The sequence below is a fragment of the Staurois parvus genome, unplaced genomic scaffold, assembly GCF_062004578.1.
Source record: "Staurois parvus isolate SC_StPar_1 unplaced genomic scaffold, SC_StPar_1.0 ptg000267l, whole genome shotgun sequence".
NCBI lineage: Eukaryota > Metazoa > Chordata > Amphibia > Anura > Ranidae > Staurois > Staurois parvus.
This window is the reverse complement of record NW_028318063.1, coordinates 1,052,710-1,070,403: the sequence shown is the minus strand read 5'-3', so window position 1 is coordinate 1,070,403 and position 17,694 is coordinate 1,052,710. Positions and strand designations below refer to the sequence as shown.

The 17,694-nt window shown below is 42.1% G+C and overlaps 1 protein-coding gene across 1 annotated transcript; it reads left to right on the top strand.

The window, feature by feature from the left end:
* The first annotated feature begins 1,293 nt into the window (after positions 1 to 1,293).
* Positions 1,294 to 2,241, top strand: LOC149459239 (olfactory receptor 10P1-like). The gene has a single exon (XM_089681431.1). The coding sequence runs from the start codon at positions 1,294 to 1,296 to the stop codon at positions 2,239 to 2,241; it is 948 nt and encodes a 315-aa protein (XP_089537557.1).
* Positions 2,242 to 17,694: the final 15,453 nt, after the last annotated feature.

The following is a 17,694-nucleotide window of genomic DNA, read 5'->3' as shown; positions in this document are numbered from 1 at the left end:
GCTCAAAGTCACTGAAATCCCCTTTCTTCCCCATTCTAAAGCTCGGTTTGAAATTCAGCAAGTTGTCTTAACCACGTCTAGATGCCTAAATGCATTGAGTTGCTGCCATGTGATTAGCTGATTAGCAATGCGTGCTACCAAGAAATTGAACAGGTGTACCTAATAAAGTGGCTGGTCAATGTATAGTGAGAGGATTTGCCTTTTTAGACAGTTTTCATAGAAAAGCTTCCTCCTTTAGAATATTTACCCCCACCTCTTCTTTTTTCTGGTGTAACCTTGGTTTTCCCATTACTTTATTTTACATTCTGTGACAATGATTTCCAATAAATATTCAAGAGGGGGAACAGAATAAATGTTCTGTGTACCTAGCAGGAACACAGACAGCATTAAATCTTAACACAAGTACAAACAAGGTACTGTATACAGATATTCAGTGGGTCACTGAAAGTATCACTGGGTGCACTGGCTGTGGTTCAGTAGCACTCCACAAAATGGGGACACTCCTCAGAAATTGGAGAAGAACCCAGAGTTGATAATCCATGCATGTTTGATCCAATGATAGCAGCAAACAAATGTCCATGAGTCCAAAGTTTTTAACAATATAATTGATTCATAGCACAAAAAAAAGTAAATATGTTTCAGGGGCCAAACAGACTCCTCCTTTATCAGGGCTTAGTCATTTTGACTGTGCTTAAATGGACCAAGCAAAGACCAAATAAATCTGTGATTTACTGCTTGGAACTGTTTCAGAAGGCTAGGTTAAGGCAATGTTAGGCCTGTTTCACACGGGCTTCAGCTTGTAAAAGAGCAGTGTGAACAGCATGTTTTGACAAAGCATTTGCAGAGCTTTTAGAACATTTTGTTGATGTTTTTAAAGTACCATTCAATTCCAGTTTGTAAATGTTGAAAACAGATCCTAATGAGAGTGTTGATTGCCACTCTAAGCAACCTGCTAGCAGGCTTCAGCAGGATTCCAACAAGCTTCAGTAAGCGCTGAAGCCTGCTATCAGCTTGTTTATTAAAAAGTAAAAAGTTTTTTAAAAGTTTGAACAAAGCTTGCTGTTCACACTGCTCTTAAACAAACTGAAGCCCATGTGAAACAGGCCTTAATGAGTACTTAGCAGAGACACAGTCTAGTCCTTCCCTCATCAAAACATTTTGGCTATATATACACTTTAATAAAATCTTACACATTTAGTATTTAGGTGCTCATTTCACTTTTGGTGCAATTACTTAAAAAAAATAAAATCCCATGATAATAACTTGCATCCATTTTATTACAGATTGAAATAAATGTGTGAGGAGAATCAAACAATGGTGACAGAATTCCTACTACTGGGATTCCAGAGTCTTCAAAACTTTAGAATTCCCCTTTTTATTTTCATCCTTCTAATTTATATAGTTATACTTATTGGAAATGTTCTCATCGTTATGCTGGTGTCATTTGATCGTCGGTTCCAAGTTCCTATGTTTTACTTCCTCAAACATTTGGCACTTGTAGACCTCTTGTTCACAACAAACATTATACCCAACATGTTATATGTCATCCTGATGGCTGGGGCACAAATAACAGTAGATGGATGTGTTTTACAGTATTGTATACATTCTCTGTGTGTTTGTACCCAGTCTATAATTCTTGCTGCTATGTCTCTTGACAGATTCATAGCTATCTGCCACCCTTTACGCTACTCTTCTTTCATGACCCCTAAATTGTGCTTTCATTTGGCTTTCTGGTCCTGGGCAGCTGGCATCTTCTTAAGCCCAAGCGAATTCTATTTAATCTTTACTCTACAGTTCTGCCGGTCTAATATAATTGATCATTTCTTCTGTGACTTAGCACCTTTTCTTAATCTTGCTTCAGCAAACCACGATGAAATTGAAAGGCAAGATTTCATTATTTCTGTCCTTCTTATATTTATACCATTCTTGTTTATCATTTTATCCTATATCTGTATTTTTATCACCATTCTAAAAATGTCAACCTCTGCTGGAAGGAAGAAGGCTTTCTCCACTTGTAGCTCCCATCTCATTACTGTCTGCACTCACTGTGGTATTTTGGTTACTGTGTATATTTTTACAGCAGGAGGTCCATTTCAACCAGAAAATAATTGGCGATCTCTCTTGTACACTATCCTTACTCCTTTCATTAACCCTCTTTTATATAGCATAAGGAACCAAGAATTTAGAAAAGCAACAAGAAGTTTTATTTGTTCAGATAAAGGGAAATGTTCACGTCAGTGATAATTTTATAAACAAATTAAGTAAAGTATTTTACCATGACTTGCATTTTTCATTTTCATAAGAGGAATTAATACAATAACTATGACCATACAGTCACAAACCATGGTGTGCTCCTGGTCATGTTTAGACAGTTTTCAAGTACTAAAGAAATTGATCTCAATGTTAGGAGCACAAGAGAGAAAGAAGCAGGATCTAGAGCTAGAGGTATAGGCTTTGTGTAGGTCCTACATGTCCCTAAACATGGATACCAAAGTAATCACACCAAAATGCACAGTCTAAGTCAGAGTTTCTCAACTAGGGTTCCTCCAGAGGCTACCAGGGGTTCCTTGAATAATGGGCAATTTTTGCCTCTCAGATAAGTTCCCACTTACACCTTTGATCTTTTTAGCTACAGTATCTGTAAGGGGGTAATTCTTCCTAATGACCACAAACGGAAGGAGCATTTTTCCCAGTGATCATCACACTAATGTATCATAAGTTGTAGATATAGTCATTTTTAGATTTCAGATAAAGGGATATGTTCATTTTGATGACAAAAGATGATGTAAATGAATATTTTTAAAAAATGAATAAAGTATTTTACCATGGCTTGCAATTTTTATAAGATTAATTAGTACAATAACTATGACCAGGGGTGGACTGACCATTTGGAAACTAGGGCACCGCCCGAGGGCCCGGGGTCAGTAGGGGGCCCAATGAGATGCCCCTGGTACCTTTTTCATAGGCTTTTTTGAGTTTGGGCAAGGACACAGGGGCCCCATGATCCCCATGATCCCCTATTGCCCGGGGGCCCCATGAGTTGTCTGTCCGCCCCTGACTATGACTATACAGTCACAAACCGTGGTGTGCTCCTGGTCACATTTGGACATTTTTCAAGTACTAAAGCAATGATTCTCAATGTCAGCACAAGAGATATAGAAACAGGTTCAAGGGCTGAAGGTATAGGCTTTTTATAGGTCCTACATGTCCCAAAAAGTACAGATGGAATCACACCAAGATGCAGAGACTAGGTAGTACTTTGTCTTCAACAAGGACAATTTGAGAGGGAAATGAAAAGCACAATGCGGCTTTTCCAGTTGCTGGCCACTGGGTATGATCTACTGCTGACAGCAACTGGTGGACAGATAAACTATATCAAGCTACTGGCAGATTTGGCAGCCATCAAGTTAAGACCAGGGAGATGTTCTGCACACATATACAGTCATGGCCAAAAATATTGGCACCCCTGTATGTCAAATAATGCACCACTTCACCCCGAAAATTGTTGCAATTACAATGTTTTAGGCATTCTCATGTTTATTTCTTTTGTTTGTATTGATATGACACAAAAAAGTAGAGAAACAAAAAGCCAAATCTGACACATTCCATGCAAAACCCCAAAAATGGATTGGGCAAAATTATTGGCACCTTCTCAAAATAATTGCATTCTACATTTGTGATGATCCTGTAATTTATAATTAAACTCGCCTGTATCAATTAACAGGTGCTGACAATATAGAAATCACACCTGCAGCCAGTTAAAATGGTGAAAAATTGACTTTTTCTTTCATGTATCACTGTGTGCCACATGGAGCATGAAGAAGTGAAAGTGCAGCAAAGAATTGCCTGAGGATTTGAAAACAAAAATTATGGAAACACATGGACAATCTCAAGGTTGCAAGTCAATCTCTAGAGATCTCTATGTTCCACTGTGCACTACATTGTCAAGAAGTTTACAGAACTGTAACTAATTTCCCTGGATGTAGACGAAAGAGAAAAATTGATGAAAGATTGCAAAGAAGGATTGTTCAAATGGTGGCTAAAGAACCTCGATCAACTTCCAGACAAATTCAAGCTGACCTTCAGGCACAGAGTACAACTGTGTCAGCTTGCACGATACGTTGTCATCTGAATGGAAAGGGACTCTATGCTGGGTGACCCTGGAGGACTTCACTGGTGACACAGAAACAAAAAAGCCAGATTGGACTGTGCCAAAACTTACCTGAGGAAGGCAAAATCCTTTTGGGAGAATGTGCTGTGGACAGACAAAACAAAATTAAAGCTTTTTGATTAAATCCAGAAAAAGCAACGAGGCCTTTAAAGAAACAAATACAGTCCCTACAGTCAAACATGGTGGAGGTTCACTGATGTTTTGGGGTTACTTTGCTGCCTCAGGCACCAGATGTCTTGACCATGTGCATGGCATTATCAAATCTGAAGACTACCAAAGAAATCTGGGGTGTAAAGTAGGGCCCAGTGTTAGAAATGTGGGTATGCATCAGAGGTCATGGATCTTACAGCAGGACATTGACCTAAAGCACATGTCAAAAAGCACCCAGAAATGGTTTTGCACAAAGTGCTGGAGTGTACTGAACTGGGCAGCAATTAGTCCAGATCTCAATCCCATAGAGTACCTATGGAGAGATACCAAAACAGCATTTGGGAAATGGAACCCTTCCAATCTGAAAGACCTGGAGCAGTTAATGAAAGAAGAAGGGTCCAAAATTCCAGTAGAGAGGTGTAAGAAACTCATTGATGGTTACATGAAGTGATTGATTTCATTTATTTTTTCCAAGGGGTGTGCTATCAAATATTAAATTGTGGGTGCCAAAAATTTTCTCCAGTCCATTTTTGGAGTTTTGCGTGGAATGTGTCAGATTTGGCTTTTTGTTTTTTCACTTTTTTGTGTCATACCAATACAAACAAAAGAAATAAGCATGAGAATGCCTAAACATTTATTATTGCAATATTTTTCTGGGCAGTGATACATGAAAGAAAAAGTCAATTTTTCACCATTTTAACTGGCTGCAGGTGTGATTTCTATATTGTCAGCACCTGTTAATTGATACAGGCGAGTTTAATTATAAATTACAGGATCATCACAAATGTAGAATGCAATTATTTTGAGAAGGTGCCAATAATTTTGCCCAATCCATTTTTGGGGTTTTGCATGGAATGTGTCAGATTTGGCTTTTTGTTTTTTCACTTTTTTGTGTCATACCAATACAAACAAAAGAAATAAGCATGAGAATGCCTAAACATTTATTATTGCAATATTTTTCTGGGCAAAGTGGTGCATTATCTGACAGAAATGCAGGGGTGCCAAGATTTTTGGCCATGACTGTACATACATTTTTATACTGATATTACAGCACAGGTCTAGAAGATGCAGGCTAGGTAACGGAAAGAGGAACAAAAGCCAAAGCATGGATGCAGGATAGGAAGACTAATTTATAATTATATTCCTAGAGTCCTATGTGGAGTCCAATTTGATTCCACAGGGACTACGGGAAAGGATAGTTCCAGCGGAACATCTACGTAATGATCAATTTTTGAATATTTTGAAGAGAGATGCTATACAGCATGGGATTATGAAATTAACAATTACTGAAGAATGATACAATTGCACAAAATGAACGAACAGTTGCAGCTAAAGAAAATTTCAGGAAAGCAATTAAGCGATTTTAGTAAATTGGCCAATCATTCTAAAAGGGAAGTAGAAGTATTTCCAAAGGAGCAGAAAGCAGGGGAAGAAAAATGTTCCAAATAGATCTTTAAACTTTGAGATGGGTCAGATTATCAAGCTAGAGCAGTGTTTCTCAACTCCAGTCCTCATGGCCCCCCAACAGGTCATGTTTTCAGGATTTCCCTCAGATGAAACAGCTGTGGTAATTACTAAGGCAGTGAAACTGATCAAATCACCTGTGCAAAATAATGGAAATCCTGAAAACATGACCTGTTGGGGGTCCATGAGGACTGGAGTTGAGAAACACTGAGCTAGAGGGACATAGCAGGTGGAGCCACTTAAGAGGTAGATAGAGGTGGAGCAGTCAGGATAAAGGGGACCCAAGCCAGGAAAAGAAATCTGTCTCTTTTTTAAGGGATAACCCCAGAGGAAGGGACAGGAATGGACAGGGAGACACAGAAGAAAGATGAGTAGGAAGAGAAAAAGAACAGAAAGAACAGGAAAGAAAATCGAACATGGTGGTCTATGCTTCCCAAAAATTCCACAAAAAATGAACAGTGAAGGTAGAATCCCTGAACATAATCAATTTTGATGGACACACCCCTCACTGACAACCACATTTCTTTATTGAAGAAAGGCTTGGGTAGAAGTTAGACTGTGCTGCAAAGATGTATACTTGTTTGTGAGACAAGTAAACAGTAAACTTATGTTCAAAAGAAGGAATTCATGCATTCTCAATCTGTGTCACAAATCTCCTGCCTAACCACCTCAAGAAAAGTCTGCAAGTAATGATTTTGACTGAATTCTAGGAAGGACTTGGATTTATTAGCCAGCCCTGAGAGGGGGAATCCAACATATATGAGTGCAACCAAGTGTTCCCTTGGATATATTTCAATTCATCCACTTCCCTAAGGTCCACTAAAAATTTTAAGTTGGACATACCCGACAGACCATCATTTATTATATACAACGCGCTATTTATATATCTGGTGAGTGCGCATTTTATCTACTTTCCTGCACACCTACCGGAGCATTACAGTATACTGGCAATTACAGAGTCACCTGGCGATACCCTTTGATGTTGATTTGAACTTTGATTACATTCATTTGAACTTATTAAGCACCTTCTAGAATTTTATGTTTTAAAACGCACATCTAGTCATCGTGCGTTTTTTTGGAGATATTCATATTTATGTTTATATTACCACTGCACTATTACCTCATTTATTTTCTTAAAGGCATATGGTTTTTTCCTTTTAAGTGCAATAGCTGCTTTTGATCTAGCACTCGCTGAAAACTGTATATACACTGTTATCAGATGTTGGAATAACCCATCCCCACTCTTGTAGCTGAGATTAACAACGGATAAACAAAGGTGTTTGAGATGGGATTGATACCCAAAAAGGAGTGTGAGTATCTGATAATTGAACATTACAATTCCCTGGCCTTCCATGTAATCCCAAAGGTCCATAAAAATACCTGTAAACCACCTGGGGTAGGAGGTCCACTTGAGAATATAGGTAAATATGTGGACAGGCTGCTTAAACACCTGGTCACAAAACGCCTCTCATTTGTTTTGGATACAGGAGACTTACTTCGGTAGTTGTTGGATTTATGTGTCACAGAAAACTGTGTTTTGGCAGGTGTGGATGTGGAGTCTCTTTACATGTTCCGCATGAGATGAGACGGGTACGTGCAGTAGCCAGTGACTTGAACTCAGGCAACCCTTGTCTGGTCCAGATAATTCATTTTTGGTAGAATTATTGAAGTTTATCCTAAATAACAACTTTTTATTTATGATAAAAAATATTATCACCAGATAAGTGGAGTAGCCATGAGCACCCCAATTGCCCCTTCCTATGCCTGCCTCTATTTGGGATGGTGGGAGAGGGAATGTGTCTATACAAATCCAGCTTTTCAACAACATGTAACCCTCTGGGTACAATATACTGACGATGTGTTGTGGCATGGAGTGTCACGATCAGGGTTCAGGCTGGAAGACCAGTTGCTATGGCAGTGGAAAGGCTCACCTGAAACCAGCAGGATAGGTACACAGGCAGATCACCGTGGTGGAGGAGTGGGCTCACCCGAGGCGCAGAGTCTAAGTACCAACTGGTGTTCACCAGAGCTCCTGATGGTGGAGATGGACTTTGCTGCGTGTTAGCACCAGGTCGCGGTCTTCAGGATCACCCCACCAGGAGGTGAGCAAGCGGAGGTCAAGTAGCGTATTAAGCAGGTAAGGATCAAACGGAAGTGTGGTCAGTAAACAAGCCAAGGTTGGTAATGAGCAGTCGCAGGTTGGGATCAGGCAGATGCGTAGTCGAGAACAAGCCAAGGGTCAATAACGAGTGGTAGCAAAATATGGATAACAACAGAGAAGGCAAGGAGCAAGATACTGGCTGGAGAGCACAATAATCTGGCAAACAGGAAGTGCAGAGACATGGCTTATATCAGGAAGTTCATGGGAGGAGCAAGGGGTTCAAGGTTCATGATTAACAAGGTCAAAGTAGGATCATCCAAATAATTGTCACGGGAGCTGTCCAGCATTCCAGGTGGCTCAGCAAGAAGAAACATTGCCACTCACTGCAGAAGGCCCAGGTTCAGACCCAGGCTCTGACAGTACTCCCCTCCTCACAGGATGTCCCCTGGACATCTTAGGACCAGGCTTGTGGGAAAACCTCTGGTGGAATTCTCTTGTTAATCTAGGAGCATGAACATTTTCCTCAGGCTCCCAAGAATTCTCCTCTTGCCCATATCCTTCCCATTGGACAAGATATTGCAATTTTTTTATAAACATCCTAGAGTCAAGAATCTTCTCCACCACATATTCTTATTCACCCTGTACCTCAACAGGTGGAGGAGGTGGAAGAATTCTTCCAGAGAAAGGATTTTCATGAAATGGTTTGAATAGCGATACGTGAAAAACAGGGTGAATCTTCAAGAAAGGTATGAAATGATCTGCAATGTCTGTTGGCAGCCTTTTAATTACATTCCTGAGCCTCCCCGAAAGTCTCAATCAACTTCGCCTGAATCTCCTGCATTATAGTTAATCTGTTGGCAACAGCAGGAATTTGAGTTGCGATAGGGAGATCAGGAATAAAAACTGGATGATACCCCCTATTGAGGAAAAAAGGGTTTTGGGAGGTGGAGCTATGTTTAGCATAGTTATAGGCAAACTCTGCCTTAGGAAGATAGTCTACCCAGTCATCCTGAAGATAACTGACAAAACACCGAAGGTACTGCTCCAAAGTTTGATTGGTCCTCTCGGTCTGACCATTAGACTGAGGATGAAAAGAAGAGGACAGGTAAATTGTTACCCCTAAAGCAGAACAAAATCTTTTCCAAAATTGTGATGTAAACTGTACTCCTCTGTCAGATACCACATCATCAGGAATTCCATGTAGTTTAAAAACATCTTGAACCATCAACTCTGCAGTTTGTTCAGCAGAAGGTACCCCCTTAACAGGTATAAAATGAGCCATCTTTGTCAGACGGTCGAAGACTACCAAGATAGTAGTTTCTTTTTAGGGAGGTAATTCGACTACAAATCCCATAGAAGTTGACCCCCAAGGTCTTGGTAGAACAGGAAGTGGGTGGAGCAACCTCAAAGGAGAAGCTCGGGGTGTGGCATGCGTACGTCAGACCGGACACATAACGTTTGATATATTTCTTATAACTAGACCACCAGAAGGAACGTGACAAAAATTTATCTGTGTAGAGCCCTCTGTTCCCTTTATACCCTGCTCAAAGAACCGATGGCTGCTGTGTCTTCTATACCCCTAGCCACCGGTGTCCAGTCCCCCCTGTATTTCTAGTAAAGCGAGCTGTGAAGTGATTATATCACCACTCACTGCAGTGAGTGGATCTGAGAATCTCAGACTCCCAGTCTGATCTGCCCAGTTTGCAGCAAAGATTGACGGGCCATATTCTCCTATATTCTATGAATTTTTCTTGCTGCTGCCAGCTGAGACCCTGCCACTGCCCTACTGCCTGGGTCCACCAGGATCATACTCTCACCTGTAGTTTTTACTAATGTGAGCAGTGATGGGAATGGGCGGGACTGTGGGTATGTTTGGAGCCATAACACACACTAACAGGAAGAGATGTCACTGCTTCAGAGATCCCTCCTCCAAGAGTCCAGAGATAGAGGAAGAATCTGTGCAAAGACATGATGTCACAGCTTTCTAAAACTATGCATTTTATACATACATTAGCATTGTTGCTTATCTTATTACACAGGACTTTTCTGCAGTTTTTTTCACCATCCCGGAGTTCTTCTTTAAGAAATGATTATAGTACATACATCCAATGCACAAACGGGTATTATCAGCAAAGGGCCCAACAAGAGTCCTGGTAGAACAGTGCACATATGCACGGTTATGTATAGTTAATTAATACATATACCTCCAAATGAATGTTGCAGCAAAGTTGGGTTGCAGGAGGCCCTAAGATTGATCATAATGCGGTATCTGTCTTTGTGTCAGAGATCTGAAGACAAGATCAGTGGTGATGGGGAGATCCTCCAACTGTTGTCCAATCAGCCTGAAATGCAGATTCTCACCAGCAGAAATTGTAGTGTGGCACTGGAACTCAGAGTCAGCCTATCTAATCTGCGTCTCACACTCTAATATCTTCTAATCTGTTATGCAGCTGGACCGTTAACTACCAGAAGTAGCCATTGGATACCTAACCTGGCTCTAGACTATGCTGGTTATTGAGTCCTCAGCTAAAAGTAGCTATAGAATCCCAGACCAGAAGGGACAGAGTTAAAGTGGTTCTAAAGACTCCAGGTTTTTTACCTTCATGCTACAGCAGTTGTAAGGCTTAAGCACAATAATCTGGAGAGGAGGACGTGCATGGACATGGCTTTTATAGGACGTTCATGGGTGGAGCAAGGAGTTCAAGGTTCAAGAGAAAACAAGGCAGGATTATCCAATAGATCAGGCAGAGTGTTGTCCAGCATCCCAGGTAGCTCAGTGAGAAGAGTTACTGCCTGACACAGTAGAAGTCCCAGGTTCAAGTCCAGCTCCTGACAGGGCCACTCATTGAGTCCTACTCCCAGAATGGCCGTTTGTGGCTTTAGCTTGATAGTGTGGCCTGTTGTGCAAAGAAGACATTCTACATCGGTCCATAGCTGTTTAGGTATTGGACAAGACCACCAAACATGTATCATGGATCCTTCCATATGACAATTCCTCCAACAGTTGGGTGAGGAGGAGGGAACATTTTTTGCAAGCCTGGTGGGGGTGTAGTACCAACAGTAGAGAATTTTCATAGTTGACTCCCAATGGGAAATGTTCCTGGAGAATGTGCGAGGGTTTTGTAGTGTTAGGGGCCATGATGTTGGCGACAGATGGAAATTTAGAGTCTGCTCCTAGAACTGCATAGCATCGGTTTTAGTCTCAGTAAGCAAGGATTTGAAGAACGTGTAGATGAAAGAGAGACCTTTCAATTTTGGTTTTTGAGAGGCGTAGAATTGAAGAATGTTGTTGGTGAGATGTGTAAGAGTCCAAGTTAAGAGACCAAGGGATTTCAAAGGTAGTGGAAAGAAACTGGAAAGTTTGGAGGACTTGATGCGAATACATCTGGCTCAGAGAGTTCACCCCTTTGATGGTCCAGCGGTGTATAGGGAAGTTTGGGGAGAGGAGAGTCAGTGACATCAGTGGAAGGTGTTCTAATGTTCGTGCAGAGATGCCTTTGTTTAGCTGTAGGATAGAGCACCATACTCTTGTCGTGGCTTTGAAAGTGTCCAGAAAGAAATGGGGTGGGTGGCAGCGGAGCCATAAGGCACTTAGGAAGAGTTGTGGTTGCACAGGTAGAAGAGTGCATTCAATCTTTTTCCAGTTGGTAAAGATTCCGGGGTTCCACCAGGCTTTGGTTTGGTCAAGGATGGCAGCTTTGTAGTATACTTTGAGATCTGGTGCTCCCATCCCTCCAGACTTGGTCGGGAGATATAAAATAGAGTGGTGCAGACGAGGTCATTTGTGCTTCCAAATAAAGGAGTTGAGAATCGTTTGTATTCTGTTTATATGGTAGGAGAGCATGGGGACCGGTAGGTTTCTGAAGAGGTACAGGACGTGTGATAGGAGGAACATTTTAGTAAGTACGATTTGTCCAGCCCAGTATGTTTTAGTCCTTTTCAAGTTGGAGATGATTTGTTGCAATTTTGTGCTCAGTAGATCCATATTAGTACATAAGATGGCAGAGGAGGGAATGGTTAATTGTATCCCTAGGTATGAAAACATTGAATTGTATGCCCATGAGAATTGCGCTTTTTGCAAGATCTCTAATTTGGTGGCGTGGGTGAAATTTATGCCAATCATTGCTGATTTGCAGTGATTAACTTTGTATAACAAGGCCTGTCCGAAGTCTTCCAGTATCTGCAGTAGAGTAGGTACAGACCTGGAAGGGTTGGATAAGGAGAAGATAAAACCTATTTTATGGGAAATTCTTCCAATCTCAATACCGATGATTAACACGTTGGCTCTAATTGTGGCAGCTAGGGGTTTGATTACCATGGCAAAAATAAGTGGTGATAACGGGCATCCTTGCCTCGTGGCATTGATAATGGTTAGTGAGTCGGATAAAGTAGCCCCAGTCCAAATTTTAGCTGTGGGAGAGGAATAAAGGCCCATGATGGCGTGGAGAAAAGTGCCTGTCAGTCCGGACTTCATAAGAACATGTTCTAAATATTTCCAATGTACCCTATCAAACGCCTTCTCCGCATCCAAAGAGATTAACAGGGAAGGCGTCCGATAGTATTCAGCCCACTGAAAGAGGTCTGTGAACCTACGGGTGCCGTCAGAGGCTTGTTGGTTGGGGATAAACCCGACTTGATTGGGGTGTATCAAGAGAGGTATGTAAGTTGCGAGGCGGGAGGCTAGGAGCTTGGCATACAGTTTCAAGTCGGTGTTGGGCAGTGAGATGGGTCGGTAGTTGGCTGGGTCGTCAAAGGGTTTTGCCTGTTTTAGAAATTGTAATTATGAGTGCTTCTAGGGACTCCCTAGGGATCTCGCCGGTTGTCATGAATTTATTTAAAGAGGCGCATAGATATGGTGTTAGTAGGCCTGCAAAAAGTCTGTAGCATTCATTACAAAACCCATCCAGCCCCGGGCTTTTGTGTAGCGGAAGGGATTTAATAGGTGCCAAAAGTTTCTGTTCTGTAAAGGGCTTGGCAATTTGGTCAAGTTGGGTGGAGGTTAGTGAGGGTAAGTGAACTGCAGATAGAAAGGCCTGTATAGCTGTTTCGGGGGGGGGGGGCAACGATACAGAAGAGGTAATGATATGATAGAGCTTATCGTAAAAGTCTTTAAAGCAGTTGGCAATGTCAGCTGGGTTAGTGCATCTTTTGCCCTGTGGGTCAGATACGGGATTTTAGATTGGGCTATTCTACACTTATATTGGGCGGCCAGTACTTTACCGGGTCTGTTACCTTGACAGTACCATGAGAGTCGTAAGTGTTTAATGTAAAAATCAAACCCTTTGTAGAGATGGGAGCTGAATTCAAGTCTTAATTTGAGGACTTTGTGTGTGGGGTGGGGGAGATTTTATTGTGGCATTCAAGTGTCTTGCGATCAAGATATTGAGAAGTAATTTCAGCGAGTCTTTTTCTCATGGGCACCAATTTTAAGAAAGAGTCCTCTGAGCACAGATTTGTGAGCATTCCATACAGTGGTAGAGTTTGTTACTGAGTCAGCATTAACAGAGAAGTAGGATTCTATGTCAGACCTGATCTGCGGATTGTAGATTTTGTGAGACAAGATAGAGGGGTTGAGTCTCCACACAGAGTGAGACTTGGTTACAGGGTCCGTGGTCAGTGTCATAGTTACTCGTGTGTGGTCCGACCAAGCGATGAGCATAATCGTTACAGATGAAACTTGTAGGAGAGATTTAGAGGTGAGAAACAGATCAAGTCTGGAATAGGACCCCTGGGTGGAGGAGAAAAAGGTATAATCCTGCTCCGTGCCATGTACACACCGCCAGGTGTCACATAGTTCTTCTGCGGTCTTCAATGAGGACAATGTGGAAGAGTGTTTCCTGAGTGGTCTGGGATCTCATTGAAATCCCCACAAAAATGATACGGTATCTGGGGTAGGTGGATAGCTTGTTTAGTACTCCATTGAGGAAATATTTCTGTCCTATGTTAGGGGCATACAGGTTTACTTTAACCAGTGGTGAATTGTTGAATTTAGCCATTAGGATGAGAAATCTTCCTGAGGGGTCTTGCTCTACATGTTCTAATTGAAACGTTACTGAGGAGGTGATGGCTATCATGACTCCTATGGCTTTCTTATCCGAATGGGCAAAGAAGAAGTGGGGGTATAATCTGTGGGAACAGACTGGTGCTTTCTGTTTAGCGAAATTGGTTTCTTGGATGCAAAGGATGTCCGTGTTTTGAGAGATAGATTCTTTCCATAATAAGGAAGGTATGTAGGGGTGGTTAAAGCCCTTGGCATTGATAGTAGTAGTTAGGGACATGTTGGATTGGGAGGGCTAATGTTTACCTTGGTACGGAGCAGGGATTATATAATTCACTTTACAACTAGACAATGTGAGGTTGTTGATAAATTAGTAATAGTATACAACAAATGAGTGTAGCTAGTTCAGTAGCAGACACAAGAGTAATACTGAGATACTTCAATATTGGAATACAGAATAACTAACAAGTAAGCATATGCAACGAAAATAATGGTATTGCGTGCTAAAACGCAAAACTGTGCAAATAACTGAGAAAGTAAACGTGCTTAGCATGATATTACTGACGGAGGGTGGTAATATAAACACATAGGATTCTACTCATCCCAGAGGGCACTAAGGGGAATTAGGCAAAGGTGCCAGTGCTAATATAGGCAGTCCTGAGATCAGATTATGGTTGTATCCTGGTGTGAGTTGTGTATATTAGATCTGAAATCAGGCACTTTTGGAGACCGTTTGCGTAGAGGGGTTCTCGGCGGAACCTGATAGGTGAGACCCCAATTATGCAGTTGTTTTAGGCCATCTTTTGGCGTTAGAAAGGGGGTTAGTTGGTTCTGATATGGGACTAATAATTTTGGCGGGAAACCCCAGCGATGTGGGATGAACTTTTCTTGTAGGATGGAGGTGACCTGAGCGACTGATCTTCTTGCTCGGGCTGTGGCAGCCGAAATATCAGAAAAAATGGAAATTGCTGAATAAGGCTCTGGAAAGGTGTTAATGGATCTAGTTGCTTTTAGCAGTCTTTCCTTAACTTGGAAAAAGTGTGTCCTAGCTAGGACACTCTTGATACAGTGTCTGGCAAGTGTTTTGGTTTATGAATTCTCTGCACACGGTCAATTGTGAGTTCTTGAGTTGAGAGGCTGGGGATAATTGTGCGGAGTAGCTGTTGTAAATAGGAGAGTAAATAGGTGGGTTTAATGGATTCTGAATACCTCTGAATTTTAAATTATTCCGCCTAGAGAGATCTTCAAGATTTGCAAGCTTAAGTTGAATTTATTGAATAATGGCGGCTTGATCATCTTGGGTATCGACAACCGCATTGTGAGCGTGAGCTATTTCAGAGATCTGTTGTTCTATGGTATCTTCTATGTATTGCATTCTATGGTGTATTTGTTGGAGGGAGAGTCTTACGTCTTTCTGTATGTCCGCTTGTACCATGTGAAGCATATATTTGAGGGTGTTTTCAGACGCAGGGTTGTTTGATGTAGGGAAGGCCGCTAAGGAAGCATAAGATTTTGCTGCCGGGTCAGAGGACTGAGTCTGTCCCATATTGCTTCTTATATGCAGGGGATTTAGCTGGGGAGCAAGCAGGTGAAACTGCTGCTCTCTTACTTCTGTCCGAGGTGTGCTGAGCCAGCTTGGGGTCCCCTTGTGCAGTGCCCTCCTCCATGTCACTAAGCGCAACCGTCTCCTGCTCTGTGTGTGACTGTCAGTGTGTCTGAGGAGCGGAACTCCCTGCCGGCGCCATCTTGGATGGATCTGTGAGGTGGCTTCATGAAGAAGTTCTGCAGTTTTTGGGGTCTGTAAAGCGGCGTTTTTTTCCTGGACATGTCCAGGAGGGTCTCCAAAGCCAGTACCTCCATTTTGGAGTTGATCGATGCGGTCACTGGAGCTCTGAGGTTGCTTTTGTGCCACAGCTGGTCAGAGCAGAGAAGCTAGGCGACCAACTTGGGCTGCAGCCAGACCACACCCCCCCCCAAAAAAACATTTTAAAAGTTTACAAGCTTCCCCTTGTTTCTTGATAGGAAAGTATAGTGTGTTTTTATTGAACACATATTTTTAATTTTTACAGTATCTAAATGTATTTTATATGAATATTAATTCTTGCTTTCTCTTCACCTCCTCCCACTACTCCTTTTTTGCCCTTTCATTAAAATGAAGAGGGCTTCGCTCATTCATTGTATTTTTTATATAAAACAAGGCGGGCAGTTAATATGTACAGAATTTATAAAAGGTTACAAAAAACAAGCAAAATAATTGTTTAAAAAAATATGGAAATATAGTGCTATTTTGCGCCAAGGGTTAGAAGAGAAAAATGTAGAATATACCCCAGTAGGGATGAGCTGGTTTGATCCAAACCTGATTTGAGAGAGCCTGTGAGAAGCTGTCACGTGATTGTTTCATTGCCTGCCCAATCAACTGTGGTGGGGGCATTTGTCGCCCCCGAAGTTTCACATACACAAAGGGGTGGGGATGCTCGTGACCTTATTGATTTAATATGGCCATCTGGCCATATTAGGTCAATGCCATCCAAGCACCTTTTGTGTACATGAGGCTGCAGAGCAGTGAGTGCTCCAGCAGCCGCTGACTGCTAAGCTAATTTTCACATTTAAAACTGTCAAAAATCTTTAAACTGGCCACTCTCAATGCATGTTCACGCAGTACAACTCAGCCCGAGGTATGAGAGGGGGTGGGTGGCAACATGTTTCAAGGGCTCTGAATCCTTTGTCAAGCCCTCCAACAGCGCGTAGGCAGAATCTATGTTTCTAATCTGTCTACAGTTCACATTTCAGGAGAAGAAAATTGGCAGGTGGGCATCCTCAGCTGAGGCAACCGCCTCCAGGGGAGATGTCTCTTCACCCAGAGGTGTGCAGACTGCTTTATCTGCTATTATCCAGGTTCAATGTGCAGCTAGATTGTTTCCTTTCCAGGAGAAAGGATCCTCAGCTGTTTGCAGTGGATGCCCTGGTGACATCATGGAATCAATTTTCTTTGATTTATACCTTCCCTCCAATAAAGCTTCTTTTGGTCTGTTATGCAGATTTCAGGTGGAAGAAACACCAATTATTCTAGATGCTCCAGCTTGGCCCAGGAGAACATGGTATACCAACATAGTGAACATGTTGGTGGATGATCCTTTGCCTCTTCCGGCTCGGCTAGACCTTCTGGCACAAGGACTGATCTTCTTCTTTCTTTACAGTTGCTAGCTTTACTGGTTTGGCTGTTGAAGCCAGAATTTTTTAAGGATAGAATGGTATCATATTCTGTCTTTTCCATGCTTTTAAGAATCGGGAGAACATCTTCTAGTAAGACCTACCATAGGAACTGGAAATCCTTTGTGGCCAGTGTGAAGCTAGGAATATCCAACCTTGCAAATATGTTGTGGGCTGGATCTTGGCTTTCCTCTAGTCGGGGGGTTAATATAAATGTAGCACCCACCTAGATAGCTAGGGGGAGCTAGAGCCTAATTGTTAGTGAGGAGGGCAGAATAACAGTCTGGGTGTGATAGCTAGCAGGGTCAAATTTAGGTCAGAGCTGAGAGGCTCTGCAGACTGGCTCTCTGAGACGTCCCCCTGCACTAGAACTTTGGAGAAAGTTCTAGAAGCAGTGGGTTAAGGTAAGGAGTGGCTAGTCTGCACTCTCAAGGGAACATGGCCAATCACCAACAAGAGGCTTTGCAAGGGGCCAGGACAACCCTTAAGAGTGATCAAGCCTGCCCAGCAGAGGGCTGTCTCTGATGATCTCGAAAGTATAAAGACCATACCTTTTTGGGTATGCCACTTCTACCTCCTCTCCATCAGCTTAGACACCCA

What these genes read in the sequence shown, in the direction of transcription:
- LOC149459239 (XM_089681431.1), top strand. Translation starts at nt 1,294, where the DNA reads ATGTGTGAGGAGAATCAAACAATGGTGACAGAATTCCTACTACTGGGA.